General features: G+C 36.8%; 1 protein-coding gene across 11 annotated transcripts in view; it reads left to right on the top strand.

Annotated features, from left to right (window-relative positions):
• Positions 1 to 15,227, top strand: part of PIKFYVE (phosphoinositide kinase, FYVE-type zinc finger containing) — a 77,075-nt gene that overhangs the window by 9,480 nt on the left and 52,368 nt on the right. For all 11 annotated transcript variants that reach the window (XM_057551386.1, XM_057551385.1, XM_057551384.1 and 8 more), the window contains 4 exons: positions 139 to 310; positions 5,949 to 6,156; positions 7,957 to 8,046; positions 14,682 to 14,820. In XM_057551386.1, the coding sequence (XP_057407369.1) occupies positions 139 to 310; positions 5,949 to 6,156; positions 7,957 to 8,046; positions 14,682 to 14,820 (609 nt within the window). The remainder of the gene's footprint in view (positions 1 to 138; positions 311 to 5,948; positions 6,157 to 7,956; positions 8,047 to 14,681; positions 14,821 to 15,227) is intronic.

The following is a 15,227-nucleotide window of genomic DNA, read 5'->3' on the forward strand; positions in this document are numbered from 1 at the left end:
TGCATTCCCATATGAATTTTAGAAATAGCTTGTTAATTTCTGCAAAAGAAATCTAGAATTTTGATTAGCATTGCATTTGCCATTGCATTTTAATAATCAGTAGTTTCAAGAAGCCTTCACACATTTTTATTGTTACAGGATAGTGACCTGAAGCAATACTGGATGCCAGATAGCCAGTGTAAAGAGTGCTATGACTGTAATGAGAAATTTACCACTTTTAGGCGCAGACACCACTGCCGACTGTGTGGGCAGATTTTCTGCAGTCGTTGCTGCAATCAAGAAATCCCTGGAAAATTTATGGGTTATACAGGTAAATGAGCTGTATTGACAAGTTTACAATTTTTAAAGGTCATAACAATAAGATAGTTATAATACAGTACCCATGTTAAGTCATTTTTTAAATTTTGGACATCATTTGTGAGTTATGGGAGGTACAAACATGAGGGAGACATGGCTTTGCTTTTAAGGACCTTATAGTCAAATAATAAAGTAGATGGGGATATTCATAAATAACACGAGTAAAAGACAGTGTATCATAGATGCTACCAAAAAACCATGGGACCGTTAATGTTTATTAGACAAGTTGGTTGGAGTGATCACTAATTTATATTATTATGAGAGTTTTTATTTTACAAAATACAGATATTCCTTGAGTTATATGACAGTGTGCTTTAGCAAATTGCATTTACTCATATTCTTCCCTAAATTTTAGTAATATAGAGATTTAAAATTATTTGTTGAAGCAGAAAAAAACTAAACGGTGTGTGTAGTGATTAGGGAATGGAAGTAGGTGGGCAGAAGTTACCAAAAAGAGAACACTTCTCTTTTTTTTAAAGTATATATATGTGTGTATATATATATGTGTATGTGTGTGTATATATGTGTGTGTGTATATATATATATATATAATTTTTTAAAAAATATTTATTTATTTATTTTGGCTGCGCCAGGTCTTTAGTTGCAGCATGTGGGAATCTTTTAGCTGCGGCATGCGGGATCTTTAGCTGCGGCATGTGAACTCTTAGTTTCTGCATGTGGGATCTAGTTCCCTGGCCAGGGATTGAACCCAGGCCCCCTGCATTGGGAGCGCAGAGTCTTAGCCACTGAACCACCAGGGAAGTCCGAGAACACTTAGTATCTCTCTCATGTTATTTTTATTATCATGTAGATCTTCCTTTTGGCCTTACTCACTTTAAAAAAAAAGATTTTTTTTTTTTAACCTAAACTGCTTCAGAGTTCAGACCCCAGTTATCTTTCATCCAGATTATGGCTGCAGCCTTTAAAAGATTTTTTTACCTTTAGTTTTTCCCTATCTCGAATTCATTTTTCATACTCTAGTCATAGTCAGTATCTTGTTAAACGCTAATTTGATCATGTCAAATTCCCTTGCGTAAAACCCTTTCAGAGTTCTCATTACCTTTAGGATAAAATCCTGTCTTGTTAATATGGTTGGTGTATGGATTCCCTAGGGCTTTCTTAACAAAATACCACAAACTGAGTGGCTTAGGACAGACAGAAATTTGTTGTCTCACAGTTCTGGAGGCCAGAACTACCATAATAGCCCTCATTCCACAGGTCAGGAACAAATGTAGGGATTTTGTCATTTGCTGAGTATGTCTATTCCAATTATATATTCTAGAGCTGAGGGATAACCACAAATGGGTTCGGGGACTCACTGAACCCACTGTAAGATGGACCTAAGCTGGAACTCTGTTGATCACCTGACCTCTGTAAGCCCCTGCTGTGACTTGAAACTATAGTAACATTTTGAGCCTCTTGGAATTAGTGTTAATTCAGTGCCAAATCAGGTCCAGTCATCTCCTAAAAGTTTGACTGTTACCTTTTTCTCAATGCACTGTCACTCTGGTGAAAGGCTATAGGTCCTTTGGGGAAGCCTTTTAGGAAGATAAACAGTATACATTTTTTGGCAGTGTAGTGGGGTCCTTCCTCAAGGTGACCCAGCCTCCCTTTATTCAAGGAATTCTGGGTCTGTAAATGGCTTAAGTCTGAGAATTGGTTGAGGGGTCATGACTCTTTTAGATTCAAGTTTGAGTTTTGTTCACTTGATCTAGAACTCTTTTTCTTATACAAATTCAGTAAGAGTTTAGAAGACTGCCCATTTACTTTTAGGAACACCATGATCAGATGTGTCATAGATCTCTGTATATGTTACACTATTCTGCTTACAGCTTTGACTCTGATGTCTGTTCTGGTAACATGCCTACCTTGTCTTTGGCGATTAAATGCCACCACTCTGCCCCTGCCAACCTGGGATCCAGTGGTCCCCAGTGTGTTTAGATTACCCAGTTCAGCACCAGCAGTTCCCACTATAATGGGTGACTGCAAAGCTCTACAGGGATGCTAGGGCTCCCCTCACAAATTTTTTTTCTCATAGTCATGGTGAAAGGTATGTCCCCTGGATCCTCCTGGGGCAAGTGAGCAGATCTTACTTGGTAAATCTGCTCTTAACAGTCTCCCTAAGCTTTTGGATCCCTTCCTTTTTAGCATTCCAGGGTAATTCTGGCATTTCAACTTCATTTAGCATAGGACACTTTTGGTCCATGTTTTAGCCAACCAACCAATTAACCAGACTGTTAGAGCCCCTTTGAACACCTTGAGCTATAACATTAAATCCAGAATCTCTGCTTAGTGGGTCCATATCAATAGATCCAGTTTGATCTGACTTTATGTTCTTTCCAGTATTATTCTATACCCTTGGTAGCCATTCCCACACGTATTCCCTGGGTTTCTGTTTGTCTAAATTGGAAAAATCATGTAGTTCTTTTGGAATGTAGTGTACTTCCTCATGGGTCACGCTTTATAACTCTCCTTTCAGGGGACCTGAGTCTTATTATAGGCCTAGAAGCAAAGAGGGTAGTGGGAGTGGGTCCTGAGGAGAATAAGCAAGGTCTTGCAAGTCAGCTAACTCATGGGAGGCCGTTGTGAATTTCTCAGGCAAAGCAGGGTTAATCTCAGACAGGGTGGAAAGGCTACTTCTACTCGCAAAGAAGACTAAGTAGAAGTTGGCAGTTCAGTGTTCCCAGCTTCCCCAAATATCCCCTTCCAGTTTTCAGGATCTCATTCCTTTCTAATCGATGCCCTAACTTTAATAGACGCACTGTAAGGTTAAGTGGTTCAGTGTGTGTTGTGGTTCAGTCACTTGCATGATGAGACTCTTGGTTTGATTTTCAGCAATCTCAGCTCTGCAGCTGTATATGGTTTCTTTCAGGGAAGACATAGACACTTTCAGGTACATTGTACAGTTCTTGAGCTGGGAATCTGAATTCCTGATGTCATTCTTTTCCCTTTTTGTCCAGTGCAATTAGGAGCAGCTAATCTCATACTCATTAGTTTGACAAAAATGTTCTAAGATGTGCAGTACATGGTCAATCAGGTCTTTGCCTCTTATAAGTATTTGATTAGGAGTATCCATAGGTGATACTTTACGTGACTCTGTTGCCCCATCACACCGTGGACTATCAGCATTCTCTTTACTACTGGGAATAGAGTACTTATTGCCTTTAAATCTAATTAGAGAACCAATTCCAGAAACCCAAAAACCAATTCAGAAAATTCAACCTTAAGATTTTGTTGCTCTAGAACTCCTCTTGGTACCAAAATTTGTATTAGGGTTCTCCAGAGAAACAGAACTAATAGGGTATTTACGCCCCCCCCCACACCCCCCCAGCACACACACATTTATATAGAAAGAAAGATTTATTTTAAGGAATTGGCTCAAGTGATTAAGGGAGCTGGCAAGTCTGAAATTCTTAGGATAGGCCAGCGGGCTGGAAACTCAGGCAGAATTTCTGTCTTAAAGACTTGACACAGGGCTTCCCTGGTGGCACAGTGGTTAAGAGTCCGCCTGCCAATTCAGGGGACACGGGTTCGATCCCTGGTGTGGAAGATCCCACATGCCGCGGAGCAACTAAGCCCGTGCGCCACAACTACTGAGCCTGAGCTCTAGAGCCCGTGAGCCACAACTACTGAAGCCCGCGCGCCTAGAGCCCGTGCTCTGCAGCAAGAGAAGCCACCGCAATGAGAAGCCTGTGCACTGCAACAAAGAGTAGCCCCCGCTTGCCACAACTAGAGAAAGCCCGCGCGCAACAACGAAGACCCAACACAGCCAAAAATAATAAATAAATAAGACTTGAGACAGAATTTTTTTTTTTTTTTAAGAATCCTCAGTCTTTGATCATAAGGCCTTCAAATGATTGGATGAGATCCATCCATATTATGGAGGGTAATCTGGTTAAAGTCAACAGATGGTAAATGTTAATCATATCTTAAAAAAAAAAAACCTTCACAGTAACAGCTAGACTATTGTTGGACCAAATAATCAGTCTTGCCAAGTTGACACATAAAGTTAACCATTGCAGATGGGACAATGAATTCTGGACACAATTGTATATCCAGGCCCCGAATAAATACCTAGAATACCTAGGCACATAGAAACAGATTAATGAATGTGAAGTTATAGTGGTGTAGCAGTGCTATCTCTGTATCTGCCATGCAACTTTCTGATTGTATGTGTCTCTTGTCTCCAGTGGACTGAGTTCTTTGATGGCAGGGCTGTGTCTCATCGACCTTTATACCACGTCCTTTAATTTAGGCATGCGCTCAGTAGGCCCTTGCTGGTGAGGATTCTTCAGGAAATGAAAACTTTTCTGGTCAGGGTTGGCTCCCTTTATTGATCTGATCATTTTCATTCTAATAGCTGAACAATGAAGGGAGATTTCCTTTACAGTGTAAGAACCAAGCCTTTGTTATGGCAACTTAAAGACCTTTCTCAGGAAGTAATTTCATCTCCTTACTACAATTCTACTTTGGTCAGCCGGTGGTGGTATGTCCTAGCACTCTCATTTATCCTGGACTGGAATTCAATTTTTTGGGGGGGCTCTTGATTGGAGATATCGTTCTTTAGATTCATCTGTTGAATCATGGTGTTAGAAATGAGTAACACAAGTAGTGATATTTAATTTTGCTTAAAATACATGCATAATTTAATAAAGCTGAGTACTATGTAATAGTTGTCTTAAAATGAAAAATAAAAGACCCTTTATTGTACTTGGTAGTAATTATGGTAAAAACACAGTACAGTTGACTTTCAGAAGTCTTTTGTTCATATCACTTCAGTTCTCTAATCTTAATGGTAAAAAAGAATTAAGGTAGAATTGTTACATAACATGTTATTAGTAAAGTTTAATTATCTTACCTCCTTTTTTAGTACACTAAATTGTTATAGAGTCACACAAAAAATTGTTACCGAAAAAGAGGGTAGAAATGAAAACTTACATTTGGGCAGGACTGCATCCTGAGAAAAAATGCATTTAAAATTATTAAATAGCCTTATTTTTTGTCTTCCCAAGAATATTTCATTTCCACCCTTACTTTCACTAAAGAATTTCCTTTATACTTCCCCCCCATATTTCATATTGCTTGCAAGCCAATTTCGTTAGTTTGTTTTTAAAACTGTGCCCCCTTGTGGAGGCCACTCTTCATGGCTTCATATAGATAACTAAATAACATTTTCCTCCTTACTTGTTATTTAGGGAAAAAGTGTTACTTCTATTTGTGCTGGTTTATGTACTCAATTAAAAAAATTTTTTTTCTTGAACCTCCTGTCTCTGATAGATCCCTTACTTCACTTTTGGAACCTTGAGGAATATTCTTGTAGCAGAGTTTTCTAGTACCTTGAGTCATATTTTCTTGTTATAAATATTTGAGGTAATTTGGATACCTGGATGGATTTTGCATAATGATGGTTTTTAAAATATATAACAGAGCTAACAGAGTTACTTCACTTTTAAAAGATGTCTTTTTTGGTAGTCTTTACTTGAGGATGGTTCCTGTTATTAGATTAACTATTAACCCAAGGGTTTAATATGTTCTGGTAAGTAATATATTAGTTATCTTTTACTTAATTTTCTTTTTTTTTTTCCTCCTAGGGGACCTCCGAGCCTGTACATACTGTAGAAAAATAGCCTTAAGTTATGCTCATTCCACAGACAGTAATTCCATTGGTGAAGACTTGAATGCTCTTTCAGATTCTGCTTCCTCTGTGTCTGTACTTGATCCGAGTGAACCCCGAACACCTGTAGGGAGTAGAAAAGCCAGCCGCAACATATTTTTAGAGGATGATTTTGCCTGGCAAAGGTACTGTCACTTACATGTAATTTTATTTATATTTGATAAATACTGATAGTCTTGTGACCTAAGGGTGCTTTAAGTTAACATCTAACTTCTTTGAATTGTCTCCTGAAAATACACCGTTTTCTCCTTTTTTCTCAGCTTGCCTTAGGAAGGATCACAAGAAGATGTTTATGGATAGTGATAATGTTGACTAATTAGAATGTTAGCTCCACCAGAGGAGAGACTTTTTCTTGTTTGCTCTTCTATACCTGGCACCAAGAACAGTGTATGGCGTATATATGATCCTGATAATATTTGTTGAATAAACAACAGAAGTTATTTCCATTAATAATTTCTAATGGAGCCTTCTTTGAGAAGGAGGATCCTCCTAAGATTTGTGTTCATAATATTTGCAAATGAAATTAGGTTTTTTCCCTTCCTGAGGAACATTTCATCTTTTTTCGTATGTCTAAATATGCTACACTGTCTGGTTGTGGAGGATGTTACTCTTTCTTTACCTGGAACTGATTGAATTAGAATCCTAGGTTCATCAGTTTCTGGTTGTTTTTCGTTAGCTAAGTAATTTTCTCATGCGTCATACCACATATGACCATGTCAAAGTGCTTGAAGTTTTAACTAGCATCTTTCTGTTATTTTCTCAGTTACCTCTTAATGGAGTGAGGAATTAATAGGTAACCAATGAATTTAGGGAAAAGTAAAAAATGAATGAATTATACCTACATTCAACATGTATGAATCTTGGGGATATAATGTGGAGGAGAAAAGAAAGTCACATATGATATAGCCAGTGATTATTTATAGAAAGTTCAAAAATATACAAATGGATACACTATCTAGGGATACAAACATGGTAAACTTAAAGAAAAGGAGGAGAATGATATATATAAAATTTACAACAGTAGTTTCATTGAGGGCAGGGAAGGGAATGGGATTGGGTCAGGGGAACAAGCACTTCAAAGTCGGTGGTAATGTTCTTTTTCTTAAATTGCTCCATGGGTGCATTGGTGTTTGTGGCATCATGATTCTTTATACCTTACATATATTTTATAAGTTTTGAAGATTGACTCTGCATTTAATGAACAAGAAAGAAAGGAGAGGGATTCTTCATTTCTTACTTCAGTAAGCAATGCCATGTGGATGCCTGGCCCTGTTGTGTGAGCCCAGAATTGGCAAGTGTGATTTAATAAAACAAACCAGGTTTGAAAGCTTCCTGGGAGATGCCGGATAGATGTCAAAGGCAGAATAACTTTAGGTTCTGTGCTAATAGTTTAATGTTCATTCTCTTTTAGCCATCATATCTCTGTGGTAGGCACTACTTTCTCCTTTTGACAGATGTGGGTGCTGAAGTTCAGAGAGATTAAGTAACGTGCCCAAGGTCACACAGCTAGTAAGAGGTAGAGCCTGTACTTGGACCTAGGTTTGTGTGACTCTGCAGTGCTATTCCACCTAGTTATGGGGACTGAGAATAAAATATTTGAACTCAGGATTCCGGTCCCCCTCAGAGCACTTCAATCTTGTATATGTGATGTGAGAAGGAGTTCTACAAGTCACTCAAACAGCCAATTTTATTATTTCATTGACACCCATTATACTTAATAAACTCTATCACTCTTTTGGTATTTGATATCCTTAAGACAAAAACCATCCTATTTCCACTTCAACTAAAAGAAGAAAACAAAAATGACCCATAAGCTCATTATTGCAGAAAAACAACCTGCTTTTAAATGTTAAAGCATTTTATTGAAATTGGATTTGCCTGTAGCTCTCTTAAATCATCTCAGTATTTTCTTATTTTCTTTATAGTTTGATTCATCCAGACTCCTCAAATACTGCTCTTTCAACAAGACTTGTGTCTGTTCAAGAGGACGCTGGGAAATCTCCTGCTCGAAATAGGTAAACTGCCAAATGAAAGCACTGTTCTGTGTCTGGTTTTTCTTTTTTATAGTAATGAGAAGAACAGACATAAAATGGATGGGATTGATTGTTACACACTTTCTTAGCTCTAAAAGCTGAACTAAACTGTCGTTTCCTTTTTGCTAGTTAGCTGTCACTTGCATTCTCTCAGTGGCCGTTTTCTACTATTCTCTATTGGCTTCAGATCTCGGAACCTTCATTCCTTCTTTCTTCACGCTTAACAGGTGACCTCTCCTTCAGTTACACAGCAGAGGGGAGATAACAGAAGAGGGTGTCCTCAACTCTTAACATCACTTACCAACTTGATTACAGTTGCAGCTCATCCTTTTTCTCTTCACTTCTGGTTCTCCACTTGTGTTCTGGTTCTCATCCCTTACCAGTTTTTATTAGTTACCGTATTAGTGTTCCTTGTCTTTCACTTCTCTCTGCTGACTCCTTACTGTCTGCATTTAAACAAGCTCAAGCCTTACCTATTAAAAACAAACAAACAAACAAAACCCCTCCTTTGTGTTTTACCTCTAGTTATCTGTAGTCTCAATTTATTTTCTTAGCCAAATTCCTTGAAATAATAGCCCGTAACTGTTCTATACCTGCACACTTCCTTCTCCTTTTCAACTTACTAGGGTGTTACTAACATCCACACCTCCCCACCAAAAATACTGTCATTTCAAAATCAATTGGTAAGTGGTTATAAACCTGAAGAACAAGATACCTGACTCACCATAGTTTAACATACTTTCAATGTATTCTTTCAACAAGTAATTAATAAGTACCTACGAACTACGTACTTGTATAACAGTGAATCAAATAAACAAAAATTTAAAGCATACGAAAACGTAAGGAATAGGGGAGGAGGTTGGACTTTTGGTTTTTTTTTTTTAGATTTTTTTTGATGTGGACCATTTTTAAAGTCTGATTGAATTTGTTACAATATTGCTTCTGTTTTATGTTTTGGATTTTTGGTGGTGAGGTGTGTGGAATCTTAGCTCCTTGACCAGGGGTCGAACCCCCCCTTCTCCCCCTCCCCCCCTCCCCCCAGCATTGGAGGCGACGTCTTAACCATTAGACCGCCAAGGAAGTCCCAAGGTTGGAATTTTGAGTAGTGTGGTCAGTGAAGACCTCACAGAGATGGTGACGTTTAAGCAAAGACTTGAGGAAGTGAGGGAGTAAGCCGTGTGGAAATTTTGTAGAAGAGTGTACCAAACAAACAGGGAATTGCTAGTTCCTGAGAGGGAACATGTCTGGCAGGGAATAACAAAGAGTCCTGTGTGCCAGGAGTAGAACCTTCTTACAATTTATTGTAAGGACTTTGTCGTTTAATGAGTGAGATGGGAAGCCGTTGTAGAGTTTCATTTTTTATTTATTTTGAAAATATTTTATACTTGCAAAAAAGTTGCAAGTAATAGAATAAAATAAATTTTCATATATTCTTCATTAAGGTTCACTAATTTACATATTGCCCATTTGCTTTGTTACTTTTTTTTTCTAGACCATTTGAGAGTAAGTTGCAGACATCATCATCCTTTACTTAAAAAAAAATTTATAAACTCCACTTTGTAGAGCAGTTTTAGGTTCACAGCAGGATTGACCGGAAAGTACAGAGAGTTCCCATATACCCCTGCTCCCCACAACCTCCCTCACTATAACCATCTCACACTAGAGAGGTATGTTGTTAAAACTGATGAACCTACAATGACACAGCATTATCACCCAAGTCTGTAGCTTACATTAGGGTTCACTCTTGGTGTTGTACGTTTTGTGGGTTTAAACAAATATGTAATGCCATATATTCACCATTATAGTAAAGTACAGAATAGTTTCAGTGTTTTAAAAATCCTCTGTGCTCTGCTTATTGATCCCTCCCTCCCTGCCTCAACCCATGGCAACCACTGATCTTTTTACTGTCTTCATAGTTTTGCCTTTTCCAGAATGTTATATAGTTGGAGTCATACAGTATATAATCTTTTCAGGTTGATTCCTTTCACTTAGTAATATGCATTTTAGTTTCTTTCATGTGTTTTTATGGCTCGATAACTCATTTCTTTTTAGTGCTGAGGAATATTCCATTGTCTGGAAGTACCGCAGTTATATTTATCCACTCACCTACTGAAGGACATCTTGGTTGCTCCCAAGTTTTGGCAACTATGGATAAGGCTTCACAAACATCCATGTGCAGGTTTTCTGGATATGTTTTTCATTCATTTGGGTAAATACCAAGGATTGTGATCACTGGATCCTATGGTTAAGAGTATGTTTAGTTTTGTGAGAAACTGCCAAACTCTCTTCTAAAATGGCTGTACTATTTTGCATTCCCACCAACAATGAATGGGAGTTCTGTTGTTACATATCCTTGGCAGTATTTGGTGTCATCCGTATTCTGGATTTTGGCCATTCTAATAGGTGTATAATGCTATCTCATAATTTGCGTTTCCCTAATGATGTGATGTTGAACATCTTTTCATATAGTTCCATCCTTTCCATCTGTATACCTTCTTTGGTGACGTGTCTGTCTAGGCTTTGGCCCATTTTTTAACTGAGTTTTCTTATTGTTGAGTTTTAAGAGTTCTTTGTATATTTTGGACAACTGTCCTTCGTCAAATGGGTCTTTTACAGATATTTTCTCCCAGTCTCTGGCTTGTCTGCTAACTCTCTTGCTGTTGTCTTTTGCAGAGCATAATTTTTTAATTTTAATGAAGTACAGCTTATCTGTTTTTTCATGGATGATGCTTTAGTGTTCTATCTAAAAAGTCATCTCCATACCCTAGGTCATCTAGATTTTCTCCTATGTAATTTTCTGGGAGTTAGTTTTACATTTTACATTTAGGTCTGTGATTCATTTTGAGTTAATTTTTTAGAAAGGTAGAAGGTATGTGTCTAGGTTAATTTTTTTGCATGTGGACGTCCAGTTGTTCCAGCACCATTTGTTGAAAAGACTGTCTTTGCTCCATTGTATTGCCTTTGCTCCTTCATCAAAGATTAGTGACTATATTTATGTGGATCTGTTTCTGGGCTCTCTGTTTTGTTCCGTTGATCTATTTGTTCTTTCACCAGTACCACATTGTCTTGGTTACTGTAGTGTTATGGTAAGTCTTAAAGTTGGATTGTGTCAGTCCTCCGACTTTGTTCTTCTCCTTCAGTATTATGCTGGCTATTCTGGGTCTTTTGCCTCAACATATAAACCTTAGAATCAGTTTGTCAATATCCACAGAATAACTTGCTGGGATTTTGATTGAGATTGTATTGAATCTATAGATCAGGTTGAGAAGAACTGAAACCTTGACAATATTGAGTCTTCTAGCCATGAACAATGACTATTTCTCCATTAATTTAGTTCTTTGATATCTTTCATCAGAGTTTTGTGGTTTTCCTCATTCAGATCTTGTATATATTTTGTTAGATTTATACCTAAGTATTTCATTTTTTTTGGGTGCTGATGTAAATGGTAATGTGTTTTAATTTTTAACTTCACTTATTCATTGCTGTTATATAGGAAAGTGACTGACTTTTGTATATTAACCTTGCATCATGCAACCTTGCTATAGTTCTGGGAGTTTTTTTGGTTGATTCTTTCAGATTTTTACATAGAAGATCATGCCATCTGTGAAGAAAAACAGTTTTAATTCTTCCTTCCCATTCTGTATTCCTTTTATTTCCTTTTCTTATTACATTAGCTAGTGCTTCTAGTATGATTTTGAAAATAAGTCTTGAGAGGACATCCTTGCCTTGTTCCTGCCTGAGCAGTTGAAAGGACAGAGTTGCCATTTATTGATATGGGGAAGAGGGGGAGGAACATTTAGACATGTTGAATTTGAGATACCTTCTAGACATCCAACTGAGATATCAAATAGTTGGATATATACATCTAGAGTTCAGGAGAGGGGTACAAGTCAGAGATATAAACTTGGGTGTTGTTATCATGTGAATGGTATTTAAAACTATGAACCTGTGTGGAGATCATCAAAAGAGTGAGTGTGGAAAGTGAGGAAGTAAGGACCAGGGACTGAGACTGGGGAAATGAAGAGGAACCAGAAAAGGAGACTGAGAAGGAGAGACTAGTGATAAGGTGAAAGGGAGTCAGGAGAGTGTGTTGTCTTAGTAGCCAAGTGAAGAAAGTATTGTATTTCAGGGAAGAGGGAGTTATCCTGCTGATACATCAAATGAGACGAAGAGTAAAAACTGACTATGGGATTTAACAATAACATTGGTGTAGGCAATTTCAGTGGGTTGTTCGGGGTTCTGGCGAGAGTGGAAGAAGAATTGGAGACGAGTTTTGTTATACTGAAGCAGGGGAATGCACTAGAAGAATGTGAAGTCAAGACAATTTTTTAAAAGATGGGACAAATTCCAAGATTCCTGTTGGCACATATACAAATGTAGAGATAGCTGTGCTAGTGTACAGTATATCTCTGTGTGTTTTGAATTAATGCTAATATTGATATATGTCTTTAGGAAAGATGTAATTTAGTCAGTGAGTACTTTCTCTAAATAAAATGTTAGCTAACATTCTTACCACTAGGCTACTTATTTGAATATTTGACAACAAAATTGACTAATTTTCTTTTACTCTTGTTGCCACTATATCAGAATATGTGTAGGGATGATGGACTTTTAGAGAAGAAGAATGCATGGATAAAGCACATATTGGACAAGAGACTTTAACTGGTTGAATAAGACATAGTGGCAACTTTTCACTAAAAGAATATGCCAAGTCATGAAGAAGAAAAAAAAAAAAAGAGGAAAAAAAACCCATGAAGAACTGGTTACTTAAAAAGTCTTGTTTATAGACTATATTTCTTTGATACCAGGGTTTCTTATTAAGAATGATTTTTTTGCCTAAACTTGTTACAGACCTGTGAATAATTTCTTAAATTATTTTAAAAGTATCTTTATGCTAGGAGAACATAGGTTTTCAATTGAGACCTGGTTTGAATGGCAGTCCTGTTATTTATTAGCTGAGTTAGACAGATTCCTTAATCTCTGACTCTTGATTTCTTTATCTGTAGAATGGATCTAGTTGTACCTATTCAATAGGATTCTGTGAGACCAAATGAGGGAAAATACATCCTGAGAGGGACTTGAACACATTGTAGATGCTTCTGCCTTTTATCCTTTATATAGAAGCTAAAATTGGGTTTCATTTTTTCTATGTAGAAGCTAACTAAATTTCTAGTTAAAATTTATTTATAAATAAAAGCTTGCTTGCTGCTATTGATATTCCATTTACAAGTCACTTATCTGGTAACTTATTGATATTACACTTACCTAATGATTGACTGTAAACTTTAGAAATACAATTTTTTTCCTATGTTAAAAAAAAAGATATTTTGTAAGTACTTATATACCAAGAGAGGAAATAAATTTTCACTACTTTTTCTATCGATCAAATTCAAAATATAATAATAATTGAGGACAATATTTTTAACATAGGTCTACTAATGAGAAGAAAGGAATTCTTTCTTGGGGGATGATTTTGCTGAGTTGGGGTTCAAAATTAGTGTGTTTCTTGTCATCAGAATGTTATAGATGTTCAATTAAAAAAAAACTTGTTAGTTCAGTGGTTATGCAAAAACTTTTTGGATTGTGGGCCATAATTTCCCATGCCTGATCTGCAAGATTATTTCTGCATTTAGACTGTGATGCTTTGTATTCGTCAATTAAAAAAAAGAAAACACCCTAATTTTCAGCATTTTAAGAAGAGTTAGTATTTATTTCCTTTGAGATATTACTGGTGTATGAACTACATCTATAATTTTTTTCCTGTAGTCTTTTCATAATGACTTTTTTTTTTAACATCTTTATTGGGGTATAATTGCTTTACAGTGGTGTGTTAGTTTCTGCTTTATAACAAACTGAATCAGCTGTACATATACAAATATCCCCATATCTCCTCCCTCTTGCGTCTCCCTCCCATCCTCCCTATCCCACCCCTCTAGGTGGTCACAAAGCACCAACCTGATCTCCCTGTGCTATGCAGCTGCTTCCCACTAGCTATCTATTTTACATTTGGTAGTGTATATATGTCCATGCCACTCTCTCACTTTGTCACAGCTTACACTTCCCCCTCCCCGTGTCCTCAAGTCCATTCTCTACTTCTGCGTCTTTATTCCTGTCCTGCCCCTAGGTTCTTCAGAACCATTTTTTTTTCTTTTTTTTTTTTTAGATTCCATATATATGTGTTAGCATATGGTATTTGTTTTTCTCTTTCTGACTTACTTCACTCTGTATGACATACTCTAGGTCCATCCACCTCACTACAAGTAACTCAATTTCGTTTCTTTTTATGGCTGAGTAATATTCCATTGTATATATGTGCCACATCTTCTTTATCCATTCATCTGTCGATGGACACTTACGTCCATAATGACTTTCTTTTAAACTTAATTTGAAATAATTACAGACTAACATATAAGTTGGAAATAATAGTGCAGAGAATTTCTGGATACTTCTCTCCCAGCTTCCCCAATGATAGTATCATATATAACCATCATAACTACTTTTAAAAGTGCCCTTAACATTGGCAAGTAACCATTTATTTAAAAATGAACTTTCATTATAATCCTGTTTATTGATGAAGAATTTACAACTGTGTTTTCACTTTCTGTTTTTATTTCCAGATCAGCCAGCATTACTAACCTGTCATTGGATCGATCTGGGTCTCCCATGGTACCATCATATGAGACATCTGTCAGTCCCCAGGCTAACCGAACATATGTTAGGACAGAGACCACTGAGGATGAACGCAAAATTCTTCTGGTACCGGTCCAGTATCTTTGACCCATTGCAACTTTAGAGCATAAAGAATGTTTATCTCACTAATTTTTTTTTAAGACAAATACAAATGAAATAGCCCGTTATCATATAAATTAAATAGAGGAAATAATTTGCTAAGTTTTTATTAAGATGACCTGAAATTGGTCAAGCATTCCATGCTCATATGCTACATTAATATTTTCTTGACTGCTTTCATCTGGCAAAATCAGAATTCAGATGCCTACATAATACTAGAGCTTAACTTTGAGTTAGGTCCCAGATTGCTGTTTAAACTTTGGAACATGTTTCTTATACACATGGAATACTTTTCAGACATTTAATATTATATGTTTAAGTAGGTAGTAATCAGTTGTTTATTGAATTTATCTTTGTAAAATACTGTGTTCAAA

This window comes from Balaenoptera acutorostrata, chromosome 8 (assembly GCF_949987535.1).
Source record: "Balaenoptera acutorostrata chromosome 8, mBalAcu1.1, whole genome shotgun sequence".
Taxonomy (NCBI): Eukaryota; Metazoa; Chordata; class Mammalia; order Artiodactyla; family Balaenopteridae; genus Balaenoptera; species Balaenoptera acutorostrata.